General features: G+C 42.0%; 1 protein-coding gene across 1 annotated transcript in view; it reads left to right on the forward strand.

Annotated features, from left to right (window-relative positions):
- The first annotated feature begins 262 nt into the window (after positions 1-262).
- Positions 263-18,817, forward strand: part of col6a3 (collagen, type VI, alpha 3) — a 104,407-nt gene continuing 85,852 nt past the window's right edge. Inside the window, exons 1-5 of the mRNA XM_073473441.1 lie at positions 263-445; positions 9,407-9,521; positions 14,475-15,068; positions 16,073-16,699; positions 16,808-17,395. Of these exons, the coding sequence (XP_073329542.1) occupies positions 9,437-9,521; positions 14,475-15,068; positions 16,073-16,699; positions 16,808-17,395 (1,894 nt within the window). The 5' untranslated portion in view covers positions 263-445; positions 9,407-9,436. The remainder of the gene's footprint in view (positions 446-9,406; positions 9,522-14,474; positions 15,069-16,072; positions 16,700-16,807; positions 17,396-18,817) is intronic.

Consider the following 18,817-nt stretch of genomic DNA (forward strand, 5'->3'; position numbering starts at 1 on the left):
TGTGTCTGGTTTTCATTTACGTCTTTTCTTCCCCCCCGCTCACCCTCTTCTCTCCCTCCTCTTTTCTCTTTTTTTCCCTTTCTTCAGAGAAGTGGGAGGAGGAAGAGAGAGGTGGCAGAACTCCAGGAGTTTGGAAGTTTGTCCCATCCCAGCCTTGAACTCAGCACCACAGCTCCTCTGGTTTGAGACCGGGCGGGTGTCTGTCTCTTTCTCTCTCAGCCGTTTCCCCCCTTCACTCAGGACCCCTCTTTCTGCACATCTCTCATCAGTGACCTTATCACTGCTTTGCTCGGCAGCCTTCCTCTGGAAGGTGCTGGAAAAGCCAGCAAGGGGAATTTACCAGGAGGATAATGATCATAAGTCCAGCTTGCAGTCAATTTACATAACTGAATTTTCTTTTTTCTTCAAAAACAAAAACAGTGGAGTACAGCTACTTCAGCTCAGGGTAAGTTTGAAATCTTCTACTTCTTGCAAAAAGAGGTTTCCGCTTGCATTTTTACAGACTTGCTCCATTTCTCAGTTTTTACTCCTTCAAGGATTCACCTTGTTTGCACTGTATTTTAAAAATAATGCACTGACCTTAGCGCAACTTCTGCTCACAACATGATGAGTGTCATAATCACAAGGTTGCGCAGAGTTTTTGGCTTATAGCTTATAAATATCAGACAGCATGCGTTTAGCAGCATGGCTGCAACCTATACTTTAGTGGTGAGAGTGCTGCAAGGGCAAGAGGTGAGCCGCAGTTAGGGAGAGGAAGGAGACCTCAGCAATGTTATGTACGCTCCATGTGAGTTTAGAGGGGCGTGTGTGCTCTCTTTTCCCTTTCTTAAAACGCTAGCCTTTCTGTTTGACATTCTTGGTTTGTGCAAAAGTTTAATTTACTGCACAGGTGTCAGGTAGAAAAATGTAAAATCCCTAAATTGCTCTGAAGTGTCAAGCTGTCATCTCAGATCAGCGTTACAGCTGCGAACCAGCTGCTTTGCACTGAGTAACTGATTAGTGGTTTGTAATGTACTTTGTACGCTAGAATGCAGTTTTTCATGCAGTGATCATCAAAAACAGCAGATATGGAACAGACCGTATTTAATGCTTATATCAAAACCCGCCAAAAATGCTGTATCTTACGTTAAAAAGTGTCATTGATCGTCTTTCAAGAGCTCATTTTTTAGTTAGTTAGTTTTCTGGAATTGCTCATTCAATTACGCTAAATAGGGAATTTGTTAGTAATGGTGCAGCCACATCCAAATGTTTAAAATCTCCACACCCACATGTGAGCTGTAAAGAAGAGTAGTTGGTTGGGAAGATGTTTCCACTGCAGCAGTAGCCCAAAACCACACCCTCTATGAAACTAGTACAGGAGTGGAAAAGTGTGAAGAAAGTGTTTTCCACACTTCTGGCCAGATGAACCAGGAGAACCAGAGAGGGGTTTGGTCCACTGGACTGAGGAGGTGGGAGTGGGTGGTGGTGGTGGTGGTGGTAGACTGCAGGGTTTAGTGGACCAGGTGTGAGCTGTTAATCTTCCACTTCTCCTCCAAAGACTGTCTAAGTAGAGACAGAGGAATTCAGTGCCTTCACTGCAGTGTTTCACTGCGAGCAATGTGGGATTTGACGGGCAAATTAAGTTAGTTTAGTCTTCCACGTCACAACTAATGACATTAAATTGGACATTTGTCATAAATACATCTCATGAGCTACTGCTTCCACGTATTTTTATGTTTGCATGTCACCCGTTGCTACGACACAGGGAGGAAGAACTTGGTCGTCGTTCAAAAGCAGGAGGAAACTTTGTGCTCGCTCCAGATTTGGTTTTATGTGCTTTTTACATAATTTACTAGCTGCATTATGACGATGCTTCAGCTCCCCTTTGGAAGCTTATGTCTTAAAATCTTATTGGCAGGTCTTCATCAGGAGGAATCTTAATAACAAAGGATTTTTTAAATATACATTATAAATCAGCATCAGTGTGTTTTATGACTTGCTCCGCTCTCTCCAGCTTTTAGTCTTTTTCCATGATGCAGCACAGATGTCTGGAAGGTCGGAACATTTTTCAGAGAGGTCTCTGGTCTCAGTGAGCTGCTGCTGCTCCAATGTGCTCTTTTAATGGAAGCTGCCACCTTTAAATTGCAAGGATCAAATCAGGAGTATCTCTGTAACATTATGTATTGATTAGTGAGGTCTGTGGGCGGTGATGGCATCAATTTTCTGTCGTCTTTGTCCTTTTTATGGTCATTTTGAGGTGTTGATTGATTGATTGATTGACTGAGATCACAGGACCCCAAATTGAGGAAAAAATAGATTTTAGTGATGACCTCACCTTACTATCTGATCTTACCGACTTCAGCACTTGAACTCAGGCCTCAACCTCGCAGGCTTACATTGGCCATGTGTGCTCGAACACACATCTGCTAGGTGTCAGACGAGCTAATACGCTCCAGCTGTGTGGAACTGCCCGCCCCAACCTGCCGCCCCCCTCCCTCTTTTAAAGTCATCATCGATCCTCCTCCTCATCTGCACCACACATGTCACATCAGCATCCTTCCAGCTGAAGGGTGGGTCGGGCCGTGCAGCTCCACACGGATTGATTCATACATGTGGAGGCTCACTAGAGCAAAGTCAGACATGCTGTATGAACAAGTTCCCTCGCAACGCTGCCAGTAAGTGGCAGTGTAGAGTTGTCTCGCCCTCAGAAGCTGCATCAGTAGAAATGACTCACGTCCCTCGTGCCTTCACTTATTTTTTACTGATCTCTCAGCTTGGATTTATGCATATTGCCTTCAATAAGTGCTGCTGACAGTATAATTGATATGTACAAGGGTTCAGTCTGTAATAAAGTATTCGACAGTTTGACCAATTAGGCTCAGAGGCAAAACTTGTGGTTTGCATTTTGGATGAATTCCAGTTACTGAATATAAACTGTGTCGTTTCATCTGTATATGTTTGTGTGTGTAAGCTCGACCTGTAACATCTTTTATAGTTAATGACATAATTTAAACAAATAACAGCATCTGCAAGTCAAAGAGAGGGCTCAACTGTGACATCTTTAATGACTGATGATGAACTTTGTAGGTGTTGATCAGGCTTTAATATAATCACTTATGCGGAGTAGTTACATTTTAATTCAGTGTATGGAGAATGCATTGGTCTGTTCAGCGTGTATGGGACAGGTCTGTATTTAATTTGGAGTTAAATCTGATTTATTGGCCACTCGGGGGCAGTGGAAACAAAAAAAAGTGACTCATCACACTTTAGGTTGATATGGCGAACGTGTTAGCAAATAACAGTTTTTTCACACTCAGAGCTTCATTAAAATTAATTTAGATGTATGATTCTGATCAGCTGATGAATCTGAGCCCAATAATCACTCTACTTTCAGCTCTGTGTTAGTCTCTACTCACTCCTGAAGTAAATATCTGGCTCTTGAGCTGCAAAATGCTCCACTATGTTCACCATCTAGCTGCTAACTTTGTCAGTCTTGCTGCTGGTTATAAAGTGTTTTTTTTAAAAATATATATTTTTCACTTTTTGGCTGCATGTTGCATATTGATGAGAGAGGTGAGAAGTGAACCAAAACAGTGAAGCTGCAGGCCTGAACATTTAAAGACACTGACACAAGTACAAGTAGTCCTGTGGTCCACTGCTAATATAATGCTGAGGGTATTTTCCAGTTGTAAAACACTTTTGGCTTTGCTTTTGCAGCCACTTTTTTGTTTTGTTTAAACCTGTTATGTGTCAGAAAATCATCTTGATGTTTGATTGTGAAGTCAAGCTTCTCTATCTTGTAACTTTAGTCCGCTGTCATCTAAGGCGGGGTGCTCTGCATGTTTGTGTGAGGTGACTGAGCCACGTTCCTCCGCCTTTCCTTGGAGGTCTGCTTTCGCAATTAATAACAGCGCTATCTGTCTGAAACCGATGGAGTTTTGTGCTGCTCTGCACTGTAAGCTTGTCTGAGTGTGTTTATGTGTGCATGCCTGTGTGTGTGCGTGTTTATGTGGTATTTGCTATAAATGAGTGTGTGAGGTCCAGCTGCAAACGTGCTTGCAGCGTCTATCTTGCTCTGTAGATGCAAAGTGACACCGGCAACTATAAATAATACCACTGAGCAAGATCTACTGCTGTATACAGTGTCAGAGCCGTATCTCCTGCTCACTGTATAATATAAACTGCTCATTACTTCTACTGCTACTCTGCTAAGCATGTCAATTTATGGTGGTGACTGGATAACACAAAGATTAACTGGTGACTCAGCATGTCGAGTCACAGCTAAGTCGACCTCAGCACTCTCTCTGCTGTGATAGCAGCTCAGTAACAAAAAACCACACATGGATCTCACTGAGGGGCAGTGATATGAAGCAGCACATAGATTGAACTACGTGTGATCGTCATTGTCTCAGTCCTCTCCGATAAAAACTAAATCCTTAAGTTGCTCATCACACAGAGGGATCTGAGTCTGGAGGGATGGCAGTTTCGAGGCCCTGATCTGTTGTGTGGTTAACATGTGCATGCAGTGAGAGAGTGAGAGTATAACTGACACACAGGTTTGTCCAGAAAAAGAGGAACGGCTTTAAAATGGAGTTACTGAGTTCACTGTGAATTCCAGACTGCATGTTTGGTGCAGATGATTTGTCATTTTGTGAAGCTTAAAGGAAGTAAGACTCATACCAGAGAGCTTCCAGCGTTACATAATGAAATTAAAGAGCAAATCACAATTTATTTTGTCCTTTATTTCTAATATTTCTACCTTTTTTCTTTCATTGCACTGCTTTTATCAATATTTTATATTAACAATAGGTTCAATGACAATACATAATGGTAGGTTGTGTAGGTTACAGATTATCAGTTACCCTGTTGAAAATAACTGTTTTAATCCCTTCATCAAAGTCATGTAACTAATTACCTTTAATTACTTTGTATTACTTTTCTAACAAATGCTTTAAACTGAGCGATAAAGAGTGATAAAAAAAAGCCTTCTGGATGGACACTGACAAAATATAAAGAGCTAAATTAAATGCTGAACACATGAATATCAATCAAATCCACCAATTTCATCAATGCAAAATTGATTTTTATTGGTAAACGAGCGAGTGTAAATTCAAATGAGGGAACCAATCAAAACCCTCGATGGTGCTGGAGAACAAACAGTGTACAGTTTAGTTACATGTAACTAGTTACATGTCCTCATAGTGACAAACCAACACACAGCTTTTAACCAGCTCAGCAGGTGATATTTGTTAAAACAGTCCTGTTGCATCTTTTAGCTCATTCTTCAGATTTTTTTTGGCAAGTTTATGGTTTTGGTTCAGTATCACCGCTCTCATTAATCTCAATTAATGATCAATTAATAAACCCCACGACATCCCCAGCACCAAACAGCAGACAGACACAGGTAGAGACTAGCTGGTGAACACAGTGGAGCATTTAGCAGCTACAGAGGCAGATGTTTCCTCAGGAGTTAGTGGAGACCAAATGGTTGCCATAAACACAGTCCACAACAAATGCTGTTGTTGCTCCGTGTCTGTAAAAGTAGTGAACAACATGTCAGCCATGTGTGTGATTTAGAGTTCTGCCCTCCCAAAATTACCAATGCAGTTTTAAGATATTAAAGTGATCTGGAGACTGTGTATTTTACATTCTTGTTATCTTCCCTCTCCAACCGCATGCTGCCATTGTTTTGGCTGCTCATATCAGTGAAAACAGGACTCCACTGTGCTACTATGTTTTCCTCTGTGGCGGTGAGGGGAACCCATAGTGTTGACACACTGGCCAGGCCTGGCAGACTCTGCAGAGAAGTGGCTTTTGAGTGACCTGAAATCACATGACCATGAGTGGAGAGCACAAACATCTGTTGCAGTGTCCAAGATAGCTTCGATTTCCTTGAAGTAGAGGAACTTGGTGATTTAGGCCCTATATCTGGACAGTGACAGCAGGGGATGAACATTTCTCACTGCAAGTGGCAGTTCTGTTCAAAGGAGACTTTTTAAACGTTCCTGAAACATATTCTCAAAACACTTCACATGTTTGTTTTATGATGAAAAGATCATCACGTCATGTAATTATCACCATCCTGTAGGGCACCGTAGGATGACCCCACCCGGGTCTGAGCACTTATATTTTGTGCGAGACGACTCTACAGATGTCCAATAACTCCTGCAGTTATTAAGTTTTGTCTGGTCAGTGTGTTTTGATGACAGCAACAGGCCTGTAAAAAGTGACTACCAATGCAATTTTTTATTCTCCGACTAATTCATCATTCTCATCTGCACAGAGCAGTCTGCATAAACAGTGGACCCAGCGTAGTCTAAATACGGTGACTCAAACGAAAGAAACTCGCTGCAGCTTCACGCTAAGTACGACAGCCATGTGTTTATAATTAATTATCGCTGTGTATTGTGGCGTTGATTCAAGCCGAGCTGACCCACAGTTTCCTATCCTTGTGAAAGGGTCTCTTTTTTTACTCCACAGCAAAAAATCATTTGATTTAAAAAAGGACTGAAGTGCACATTTGGTCAAGATCAGAGGGTTCAGGTCAACAAAAGTGACTTTAGTGTGATCTGTTCTGCATTTCTAAGACCTGCACAGCCCGTGCCTTGTCTCAGTTCTGACTCATTCTGATTTACTCTTAGTTTTTGTTCTTAATTGCTGCAATTTGAAGCTCAATTAGCAATTGGAAAAAACACTTAAATGAAAACGATCTATGTGCCCAAATACATTTTGTTGTATTCGTATGATTGTCAAGGTTTTCTCCGGGGCACTGATGGAAGTAACCTAAAGTTTATGGAAGCATTCTTATGACTGGAGGGTTGCCAGTTGGATTCCTGGACCGCCAGGATACATCTGAGCAAGAACCTGAACCCACAACTGCTCAGTGGTTAAACAGATCGGGCTGTGGTTGTGACAATATATGCATGGGTGGTTCAACACACACCCACTGCACTCGTAGATAAATCAGGATCTATCGCTCCCTGTAATGCCTACTTTCTCCACCAGAGGGCATTATTAATTGCCTCCACAGCCTCAGTATCCATGAAGGACTCCTCCGTCATCATAAAAACTCACTGGATAAACAAAACACAACATTGTTTACATTGTCGGGCACTGGAAAATGAAAAACTTGTTGCACATTCTAGAAGAAGTTCTCCTCGTCTGCTCTCATTAAAGTAGTAAATCTCTAATTACCAACATACCACTTTACTTACAGTGCACATTAAAGCTGCCCTTAATGCTTGGCTTTTATTGTGTGCGTGTGTGTGTGTGTGTGTGTGTGTGTGTGTGTGTGTGTCAGCAGGCACAGAGGCTGTTAAAGACTCTGGGACACAAGTTTTCTACCTTCACTCCATCATTAGTTTAATGGTGACTCCACTTAGTTTAAGGACTCCACTGGTTACTGGATGTCTGCGCCATCTCAGGCCTTTTTTATTCTTTTTCTGTACAAGTGAAAATTATTCCTCATTGCAGAGTGGTAGGTTGGAAGTTTGGGTTCATTTCGGTGCCATTTGTTTTTCTCAGATCTTTGCTTCAGTGTGTTAAATGTACTTTTTTCCCTTTTCTAATAATTGCTTGGGTGGTCCTGCTCTGACTGCTCTTGTGTCTTTTTGGATCTATTTTATTACCTCTGGGTGGTCTGAAAGTTGAATAGGTTATATGTGGCTGTTCTCTTGGCGGTCCACTATTGTGAAGACCATTGTGACTTTCATACCGAGAGAGTGAGGAAAGTGAAAGCAGCCTTCAACTCTCAAAGGGCTGTTTGAGGTTTAAGACTTGGTTTAGATTGAGGATATAGTTACACCTTGTGAGTAAGTGAGTCAGCCCGAAGGCCATTCATTCCTATGGTCTCTTCCATCCATCCGTCCATCCATCCACCCCACATCTGGGGTCAGGTTGCAGTGGCAGAAGGCTAAGCAGGGTTTTCCAAACATCCCTTTCACCAACAATACAAGAGGTTCCCGGGCCAGATGAGTTATGTAATCCCTCCAGCAAGTTGGTTGTGCCCAGAAAACCTCCAAAGGGAGATGCTGAGGAAGCATCCTAATCAGAATCAGAGCTTTAGCTGGCAACACACCTGGCGGGCCAACCTCCTCACCTGCCTCGACGATGCTCCATTAATATATAAAAACAGAGAAAATTAGCTTCTCTATATAACAAGTGGTTGTGTAAGGGCTGGTGTATACCTGTGATGGTTAACTTTTAGGACACATGGAAGGGATAATGTAGAAAAGAGTCCTCACAAGTATAAAAGTGCGACAAGGACATTTAAGGCTCTCAATAGGACTTGATTTTAGGATTATCTCTGCTGTGGCTGCAGAACAAAACAAGTGTCTCTGTGGTTCAGACATTATTTATTTATGGATAGCAAAGGATTGATGGACAACTGTGTTGTGTGTGCTCTATCGGCTGAATAAGTACATATACCATGCACACTTGATGAGCTAAACCTTTTAGGTCAGTGATGGTGACCTTTCTTTAATTTCCTGTGACATTGCTTAACATCACAATGGGGGAAAATCTGACTAAATAGAAAACACACACCCCTGCTGTGGAACCAGACTTTCCAGTCCAACACTCCTCCTGAGAACACATTATTTTGTGAGTTGGAAAATAGAGTCCTTGCCAAGCAGAGTCAATTGCTAAAGCACACTGGCTGGTAGTTTTAACAGGTGGTTCTGATCATTACCACTCTGCAGGTCTGCTACTGATACCAGCGCACACTGCAGCTCCCTCACTTACAAAAGCAAAAGGTTAGAAAAGGGACGCTGATTCAATTTAAATTTTTATTGAAACATAACTGCATTTAAAACCAGATACCATGCCTGCTTTTTAAAGTTTGCTAATGCCTAATGTGAAAAATGAAAAAATGCTCATCCCAGTGTTACGTAACTGGAACATGGTGACACTTCAGCAGCAGAAGCAACGAGGATTTCTGATATTCTGGCGCACGCTGAGAAAAAAGGCGTATTTTCCTCTTGTGTGTTGTGTCGAAGATTAAATGTTGCGCTCTTGGCCAATAAGACGAGCTTATGTAATGCTATGTGATATATTTAGAGAGGCAGTGCAATAGAAATAGGGAAAGACAGGACATTAAAAGCCTTAAAGGAGGCCTAGCTTGTACTGGAGTATACAATGTATACTGTGTAAACTCACAGTGAGAACATTTTACTTGAATTGAAATTTACTCATCATGAAGTGAGGTTTCATGAGACAAGGACTAAAATGGAGGGTTCAGACAGAGGGTGAATAGAGGTGCTGCAGCAATAGACAGTATGAGAAGGTGTTTTTTAACATTAAAGCATGTAAACATTTTCTATTAGACACCCAAAATAAAAGTATTTTCCTAAAAACTATCACAATATGGGACCTTTACATTTTGTTTGTACTTTCTGGTTCATATTGATATCTGTTTCTGGTTTTACAGGTGTCCCCTTTGCTGTTTCGGTGTTAGAAGATGAGGCGGCATCGGTTGTTACCGCTGTGTGCCCTCCTGGGCGTCCTGTTCGCAGGACTCCTCCCTAACCTTGATGCTCAGGAAGGTAAGTTGAACTGAATCAATCTCAGCTGCAGTCAGCAGTGTGTGCTCATTTAGCAGATCGATCTGTTTGGAAACACTTTTTGTCCGGTTTTCAGCAATGCTCAATGAGGTGTTTTTTCGTGTTTTGCTCTCCTGAAATTATATAATCTACATCTGAAGGAAAGTGAGCTTATGTGCTTATGACATCCTAATAAAAAACACACTCATATCGATAAAGTAACAAGATATTTCACCTCTAATGTACATTGTTGGTAAACTGGATATTTTTCAATTATTGTTATTTTGTTTTTCAATCTGGATTTAAACTGTGTGTCTCAGCATGGGACAAAAAAATAAAACAGAGGCGTCAGGAGTGTCCAGTCTGATGCTCTTGACAAACAAAGCAGAATGATGCTGTCAAGCTACCTAAAACATTTCAGTTGTATTGTGCAACTGCATTATTGTTTGGCACCAAAACAAAGCATCGTTTTACTGGTCTTCACTTCTGTCCTCCAAACACTCTCTTTTAAAGATTGTGCACACGGGTTGGCAGCTGATATATACTTTCTAGTGGATTCATCCTGGAGTATTGGAGAGGAGAACTTTGAGCATGTCAGACAATTTCTGTACAGCTTGACACAAGCGCTTCACCAGGTTGGAGGGGGCAGGTTCAAATTTGCCCTCGTGCAGTACAATAACAAGCCCACGACTGAGTTCCAGCTCAACAGCTACCCGACAACACAGGGAGTCCTGGCACACATCAAGGTTATGTCGTACCGCGGTGGGGGCACCCGGACTGGCCTGGGCCTGGATTTCCTGACTCGTACACACATGACCACTGCTTCGGGCAGCCGTGCTGTTGAAGGAGTTGCCCAGGTGGTGGTGGTGCTAACCGACGGGCGATCTCAGGATGACGTGGCCATGCCAGCTCAGGTGCTGCGGCTGGCGGGCGTGGAAGTCTTTGCGGTTGGAGTTCAGGATGCGGTGGACTCTGAGCTCAGGGAGATGGCTAGCCAGCCCTATGACACTCATGTTTTCAGTGTAGACACTTTCCTGTCGTTGCGGGATGTAATTCAAGATTTAGTAGTGGGGCTTTGCGGCGCCGTGACCCAGTCAGGGGGGGCTCCTGTGGCAAACGAGGCCCCCGTGGCTGGAGGAGGGACAGGTAATGAAATGGGACCAGTGTCACTACCATACTAATGTGGCTACATGTGCAGGGAGGAGTTGCTGCATATGTGGCCGTGACTGGATTTTATTATTAACACAATCAAGTATTTTTTTAACCATAATAACCTTTCACTATCTACCTGCAAAATTAACATCACTTGTTTTGTCTTAATATACCCCTAATGCTTTGAAATCACAATGAGATCTGCATGTGATTGACACCCTTACAGCATCTTATGGTGCTAAGTAGGGTGGGATATGCTTGTGCAAGGTCAGAACAAATCCAACGAGTTGGGACTGAGAGAACTATTCTGTACCAGGTGCCTTTGAATTTGGTAGATTTGAGTTCTGCGTCAGTAACCTCAGTCATAATCTATTACACAGTGTTCAGATGATGCATGTTTGTATTACAGCCACAACAACAGAATAAAATCTATATAGCGACACCTCAGATTAACAACACTCCTGTGGGAAGCCTTTGGAGAAGAACTTGCCTCCAAGATGGCTTCCCCTTTAAAACACCACATTGTAAAATCAATAGGCTTTTAACAATAGCTAACCATGCACAACTGCTTATGTGTCTTGCATTTTGTATGTTTGTCTTTATCAGTCACAATGTCTATCTGTGTAAAATATGTGCAATATTCTGTATTTGAAACAGTGATGAACCTGCCTGATCCCATCCTTGACCTGCAGAGGAAGTGCTTTGAGAATGTTTTCATATGTAGATGTCCGTGAATTGCGTGCAATATGTTATAATAAGTTACTGGAAGTTATTGGAATGATGAAATACATTCCTATGAAACTCAAAAGTAAAAAGACATCACATTTGCAAACGCGATTCGCTTCAAAAACTAATTGGAAACATAACTAATATACAAAATTTTACATGTCCTTACATGTAATACATTCTCAAGTACTTTAGCTTGTGGGCACCAAGGATGGGACACAGGATCATGACTGGTCACTTTATCTGAGGTCCGTAACAAGAGTCTGCATTGGAAGGCTGAACTCAATGGAGCTTAAATACAAGAAACATGTCACACAGATTTAAAAAGGGACTTTTTAAACAATTGTAACAATTATGAACAGTTAAAATTATATTTTTTCACAAGTTTTTATAAAAAAATAATTGTTCATGCAACAGTCACTCCGATCATTTTTTTGGGCTATTTAGAACAAATTTTCACTTTTTCCTGTAACAATTAAAATAATGTCAAATTCAGCCCCTGTATTGTATTGTAATGTATTCTGCCCCTGATGTGGAAAAACATTAGTTTTTTGAGAATTGGAATATATTTTTGGTTCCCAGAGAATTAGCTTAATCATTCGGTAACACGTTCTATAAATACCACATCAGTAGCGCATTATGGGAACATTTAAAGTGTACCACAGTGCATTCATAATGCTTAGTGACCACAGTCACAAAACACAAATAATGCTTCCTGATGCACTATATCAACATTATAGATGGGACTAATCAATTCCAAGTTCCAGTGTTTGATACTCATAATCACCTGAACATACCTCAACAATCAACAGTAGGAATTACTCACAGTGTGCTATAATGGCCCACACAGTATCATAAGTTATCATTGTATGTTTTAGGGTAAAGTATTGGCTAATGCTACGTTTAGAGGGGAAATAAATCTAATCACATCACTTTAGGACATCTCCTTGGTTCAGCCTACATGCAGTATGATGTGTTTTGCAATGTTGTAATTGATGTGTTCACTTGAATGTCACTTGACACATGCAGTGATATGCTAGCACGAGTTCTTGTCTCTGTCTCACGATGTTAACGCTTTCACACGTTCCATTTTGTTTTGTTTTCTCTCTCTCTCCTTAAAGCGGAAGATGCAGCTGACCTAGTACTCTTAATTGATGGATCAGAGAACGTTGGAGCAGCAAACTTCCCCTATGTGCGTGATTTGGTTTTGAGAATCATTGAGCGCCTTGATGTGGGCAGGGACACTGTTCGGGTGGCAGTGGCCCTGTACGGCGCAGACCCAGCGATAGCGTTCTATCTAAATAGCTATGAGAGCAAATCATCGGTCCTGGAGGCTGTGAAGGGCCTGGCCTACCCAGGGGGCGACACAGCTAACCTGGGTGCTGCGCTGGAGGAAGTGGCCCAGAGCCTTTTGAGCGAAACAGCTGGGGGCAGAGCAGAAGAGGGTGTGCCCCAGATGTTGGTGGTTATCAGTGCTGGGCAAGCCAATGATGATTATGGCGCCGGTGACCGGGCCCTTAAGAGGGCCAGCGTTATCACATTCGGCGTGGTGATTGGTGACTCTGCCACTGCAGATCTGGAAACGATTGCTACAGATAGAAGTTTTGTCCTGTCAGCCCCTGATTTCAGAGCAGTGGCAAACATGGGTGACCAGCTGCTCCCATACATTAACGGGGTGATCCAGCGCACCATTATAGTTCAGAATGAGTTCACAGAAGGTATGTAACTTTTCTGTAAATGTTGGCGGTGCATTGTGCTTGTTTAAGGGCCCTAAAAAGCTCACAATGAATGTAATGTAGCATGCAAGGTAAGATATGCTTGTGCTAAACTTAAAATTACATATTCTCAATCATAATACAGACTTTTGACAGAGGTGGCAAAAACACAGTGAAAGTGAAGCGTAAATATAAAATCTTAATGTTCTGAACTAAACTGCTGCAAATGTATAGATCCACAAAGTTTCATTAAGACACTGTAGAGGTAAACAGCCTCATGGTTAACAGATATTACACGAACGGAAGGAGGTTTTTCATCCATTTGTCTTGGTTACCAGGGTGACTAGTAAATCCCACCCTATCCAATGTATGGCCTGAAAAACAGCAGCAGTTAAAACACCAGCACCTTTCTGAAAAGTCAGAGGTTTTCAACTTGAAGTGCTCAGAGGGGCTGCACAAAAACGGCGCAGTGCTCTGAAAAAAGATCCTGGGTTCTTTACCACTTGTCCAAAAATATCTGATTCAAATTGCCGTGATAAATGTGATCTTCTAATCCAAATCCAAATACACTGTCAACTTACTACAAGCTACTACTACTACTAGCTACAGCGGCAAACTTTGAAGCATTGGGCCACTGACCAGGTGGCTGTATTTGATGTGTTGGGAGTGAGAACGGGCTGGATCTGTATGAGCAACTTAGTCATAAGTCATAAAACTAACACTTTGTTTCATGGCCGAGTGCTGAGGATGATAAAGAAGTCTCCGAAGCTGCTCTGTAGTCTGGTGGTGCGGCACTTAAAGTTGTTTCACCGCTGTCATCTTTTGTCACCAGTGGCCGCCAATTAAAGTTCCTTGGAGTAGCTTTAAATACATGACCTACCTTTGTAAAATGAAGTTAAATGATTTTATGAATCTTATAAAAGACCAAGACATAAAAAGCAACTGTCTCCAACAGCTGTTCATAATGAGCCAGAGTCTGTTACAGACTTGTCTCTGCTCTGCAGAGTATTTTTATTTCAAATTTCGTGTATTAATTATTAATGTTATTGAGTTTTTTAATTCATATTCTAAGCATAATTGATACCTTCTAGGGTACCATATGTTGCGTCCATATGCAGCTGTTAAAACAATTAAATATCAATTCTGATCTGAAATCGTACATATGAGAATCCAACATCAAGACAAAACATTAAGAAAGCGTCCCTCTTTGTCTAGTATGTCAATTAGTTAACAAATAACACAAATAATTCAATATAAATATAAAATGTGAATTTAATCATAGCGTATCATTGGTTGTCTCTGTAGGTTGATTATTAGAACCTCACTTAAAATCAGCTGTTAATGTTTTTTCTTGTCTTTTCAGTCTTGACAGTTGGAAACCGAGACGTCATTTTCCTAATCGACAATACAATGGGTACACAGAGCATTGCAGCCGTGCGTGAATTCATCAAGCGGTTTGTCGACGCCATGCCAATCGGTCCAGACCAAGTTCAAGTGGGTGTGGCCCAGTTCAGCACTGCCCCACGACTAGTGATGGATCTCAACACTTACGGAACCAGGGATGAGATAAATGCTGCTTTGGGTGGCATCAAACCACGACCCGGGCAGACAGTCAACATTGGAGCAGCCTTGGACTTTGTGCGGACGAACATGCTGCGAGCTGACAGAGGCAGTCGTATTCAACAGGGGGTACCCCAGCTTATACTGTTATTGACCAGTAAAAAGTCCAGTGACGGTGTGGAAGAACCTGCGAGGGCCCTGCTGAGAATGGGCGCACTGACTTTAGCTGCAGGTGCCAGGACTGCAGATGGAGATGAACTGAAGCAGGTTGCCTTTTCCGAAAATGTTGTGTTCATTCTGAAGGACTTCCGCGCAATTCATCGTAGCCAAAAGCCAATTTTGGATTCACTCTCAACACTAGCTGGGGTGGTGGTGACCGAAGTACCTACCGAGCCAGGTAACTAACCACATTCATTACATTTCAAGGGTAATTCAGTTAATGAATTGTCTGATCTTTGATGAAATAGAAAAATACATCTGAGTGACAAATTAAATGAGATCTTTAATGAGTAAGCGGAAAAACAACAAACGCAGATTCTCCTGAACAACGGTGTCGCATCTTAACCCAACTGAACGTGTAAGGAAAATTTCCAGGAACATGTTAGACAGCACTCTCCACCACTACCATCACACCACAAGAAGAGGAAAGGTCTTTTGCAGGAGTGGTGTCCCATAAAAAGATGAGACATTAAATACCACATGGATGTTTTGGGCAAGAAGCCCTTCTGCAGCATGTTCTGGCAATTGCCAGAAATTTAGCTTGAGTAACAACTCTTAAGGTCTGAAGGCTTCTTAGATGCCAGAACAATACACAGCAGAGTAGACTACCCAGACAGCATAACTCTTTAGAGTTATGATGGTGGCAAATATTTTGTATCTGTAGCGATACTTGCTATACGTATATCTGGGTATTTTCTACAAAGTGGGCTAAATGAGAGAGAGAGAGATGCATTTTCAAAAAACAAATCTGTCATCTGCATCCAAGCATTGTCTGACTGTCAGATGATAGAACACAAGCAAACACAAAAACACTCGCCTCACATAAACAAGGAGCTCTGTTATACTGACTTGTGCTCAACGAACATTTTATTCAGATACCTCATGTTTTTCTTTTTATTATGTTTTATATTTATGTTTTTATTTGTCACCCATTTGCAAAGTGAGGACTCTCACTACTAGCGGCAGGTTGGGGTGTGGCTACATGTTGTTCACATGGGGAGAGACCATCACCTTGACTTTCAGCTTGCAGTGAGAGTAACTTGTATCAAAGAATCAACTTTATAGCACGTTTGGATAATAGTTTCAGAGGGCATCATTTTAATCTATAAATGTGTTACTAATGAGTACATACGTGTGGTATATCACAGAAAATAATTGTTTGTTTTTGTGCTTCTTTCTTAGTGGTGGAGATAACCACAGTGCAGACTCAAAAAGTGGTTAGAGACATTGTCTTCCTTGTGGATGGCTCAAACTACATTGGCAGCAGCTTTCCCTATGTGAGAGACTTCATCATCAACGTGGTCAACCAGCTAGAAGTACGACCTGACAGGGTCCAGATTGGTCTCCTGCAGTTTGCTGAGCGCCCCAGAATTGAATTTTATCTGAACAGCTACAGCAACAGGCAAGATGTTGTGAATAAAATCTCTCAACTGAGGCTAACTGGAGGCACAGTTTTGAATACAGGAGCTGCCATGAATTATGCCCTTTCCAACATGTTCCAGCCATCAACTGGGTCACGCAGAAGGCAGGGAGTCCAGCAGGTGTTGGTTCTGATCACAGGTGGCCCAGCCCAGGATGAGCTTAAAACTGTAGCCGATCGATTGGCTCTGGCTGGGGTTTTGACCTTCACAGTCAGTTCTGGGCAAGCAGATCAAGCCCTACTGCAATCCGTTGCCTTTGTTCCAGATTTGGCTTACCATGACGCACAATTCTCTAATTTACCAGCTATGGCTGAACTCGTCATGCCAAAGTTGATAACAGTGGTTGGCGATACGGATGTGACAACATCAACTTTCCCTGAGGAAACTGGTGAGTTTGGTATTTCTCTTTTTCTGTTAATGAAATAAATGTGACAAACAGAAAAGGTTGGTTCGTAACAATACATTTTGTTTTTTTGCTCTTGTTGTTTTCCCTCAGCTGCTGGAGGTGAAAGGGATGTTGCCTTCCTCATTGATGGCACAGACAATGTCCGAGCAGATTTTCCCTACATCCGGGATTTTATCATTAAAGTAATTGAACCACTCGACATTGGGATCGACAGGGTACGAGTTTCAGTGGTTCAACACAGCGAGAGGCCAACTGCAAGCTTCTACCTTAACAGTTATCAAACCAAAGATGAGGTGATAAGAGCTGTTAACGGACTGACAGTGGCTGGTGGACGTAGTCTGAACACAGGATCTGCTCTCAGATTCATGAAGGACACTATCTTCTCTGAAAGGCATGGCAGCCGGACTGGGCAAAATGTCCCTCAGTTTCTGATCGTTTTGAGTGGAAGCAGGTCCAGGGATAACGTGAAGGAACCTGCTGGTTCACTGAAGACAGAGGGAGTCGTTCCATTTGGCGTTGGTGTCAAGGATGCAGACCCAAGGCAGATTGAGGCCATTTCACACAACCCTTCGTTTGCCTTCACCGTGAAGGAATTCAGTGAGCTCAGCACCATACCACAAAAGCTCAACACCTATGTGAGCCTTCCAAAGGAACAGCTGGAGGTCGTCATACGGCAAGGTAGGAACAATCTCTTTTGTTTTTGGCGTGTGGATTTGCTTTCAGAAAAGTGTTTCTGCTGATGTTTTTGGTGTTTTATTAGAATGACTGAATCTTATTTGTTGTGTCTCAGTCCAAAGCAATGCTGTAAAAAGAGATATTGTCTTCCTACTGGATGGCTCTGATAACACAAGAGATGGATTCGAAGAGATAAAACTCTTTGTAAAGAGCATTGTGGAGACCCTCTCTGTCAGCGAGAGCCAAGACAGAGTGTCTGTGGTTCAGTTTGCTGATAAAACTGAGGTCAACTTTGATCTGAATTCTCACAAGGCAAAGAACGACACCCTAAATGCCATAGATAACTTAAGACACAAGGGTGGGAGGCGCCTTAATGTCGGGGCAGCTCTCCAGTTTGTAAGGCACAGTGTCTTCACTTCCTCAACGGGCAGTAGGAGACTAGAAGGAGTGCCCCAGATTTTAATTCTTCTAAGTTCAAAACCGTCCACTGATAATGTGAGAGGCCCAGCTTTTGCACTTAAAGAGCATGAAATTGTGTCAGTGGGGATTGGAGTGGGAAATGCCAGCCCCTCAGAGTTGGAAATGATTGCCTTCAAACCTGGTTTCACACACAAGGTCACTGATTTCTCAAAGTTGCGCTCAATCCAATCACAACTTGTTGCTACACTGAACATGAACAAAGACACTGAGGAAACCCTGAATGGAATCTCTGATTTAGTAGGTAAGAATTCAAAGAGTGCAATATTTCATTATTTTTTCTCAGAATGTTTTACTCTCACTTGTTTTACTCTGTGATGAACAATTATGAAATGTTTTGGCACAGATCTGCTGCATGACATTCATGACATTACCCTTGCTAGAAAATCTATTCTGTTGAAAAATAAACAACTGTTCTATATATCTTAGGCTTTCAATAATGTAGCCCTCTTTTACACCTCTTTCCAGTTGTCCACTTCAGTGTTGAAGACGAGTCGACAAATTCTTTCATACATCTTTTTGATAAAAAAGATGGTTCTTTAGCAGTTCTGCTTGAAATAACACTTTCAGAGCCATGGCTCGTCTTTCTTTTCACGCTCAGTTCATTCCTCTGAACTTGCTCATGCAATAAATATGCATGGACGTAGAAAAGACGTGAACGTGCAGTTCGTGAATTCTCTCTTTATCCATGTATCACCTTGTTGACACAGGGAGCAACAAGAGGGACATAGTGTTTCTCCTTGATGGGTCGGATGAGTCCAGAAATGGACTTCCAGCTATTCGAGAGTTCATCAGAAGAATGGCAGATGAGCTGGACGTTGAAGAAGATAAAGTTCGAGTGGCTGTCGTACAGTATAGTGATGACACCAAAGTTTACTTCAACCTTAAAACTCACCGATCCAAAAAGGCTATTATCTATGCTGTAAGAAGTCTTCGCCATAAAGGTGG

This window comes from Pagrus major, chromosome 9 (assembly GCF_040436345.1).
Source record: "Pagrus major chromosome 9, Pma_NU_1.0".
Lineage (NCBI taxonomy): Eukaryota > Metazoa > Chordata > Actinopteri > Spariformes > Sparidae > Pagrus > Pagrus major.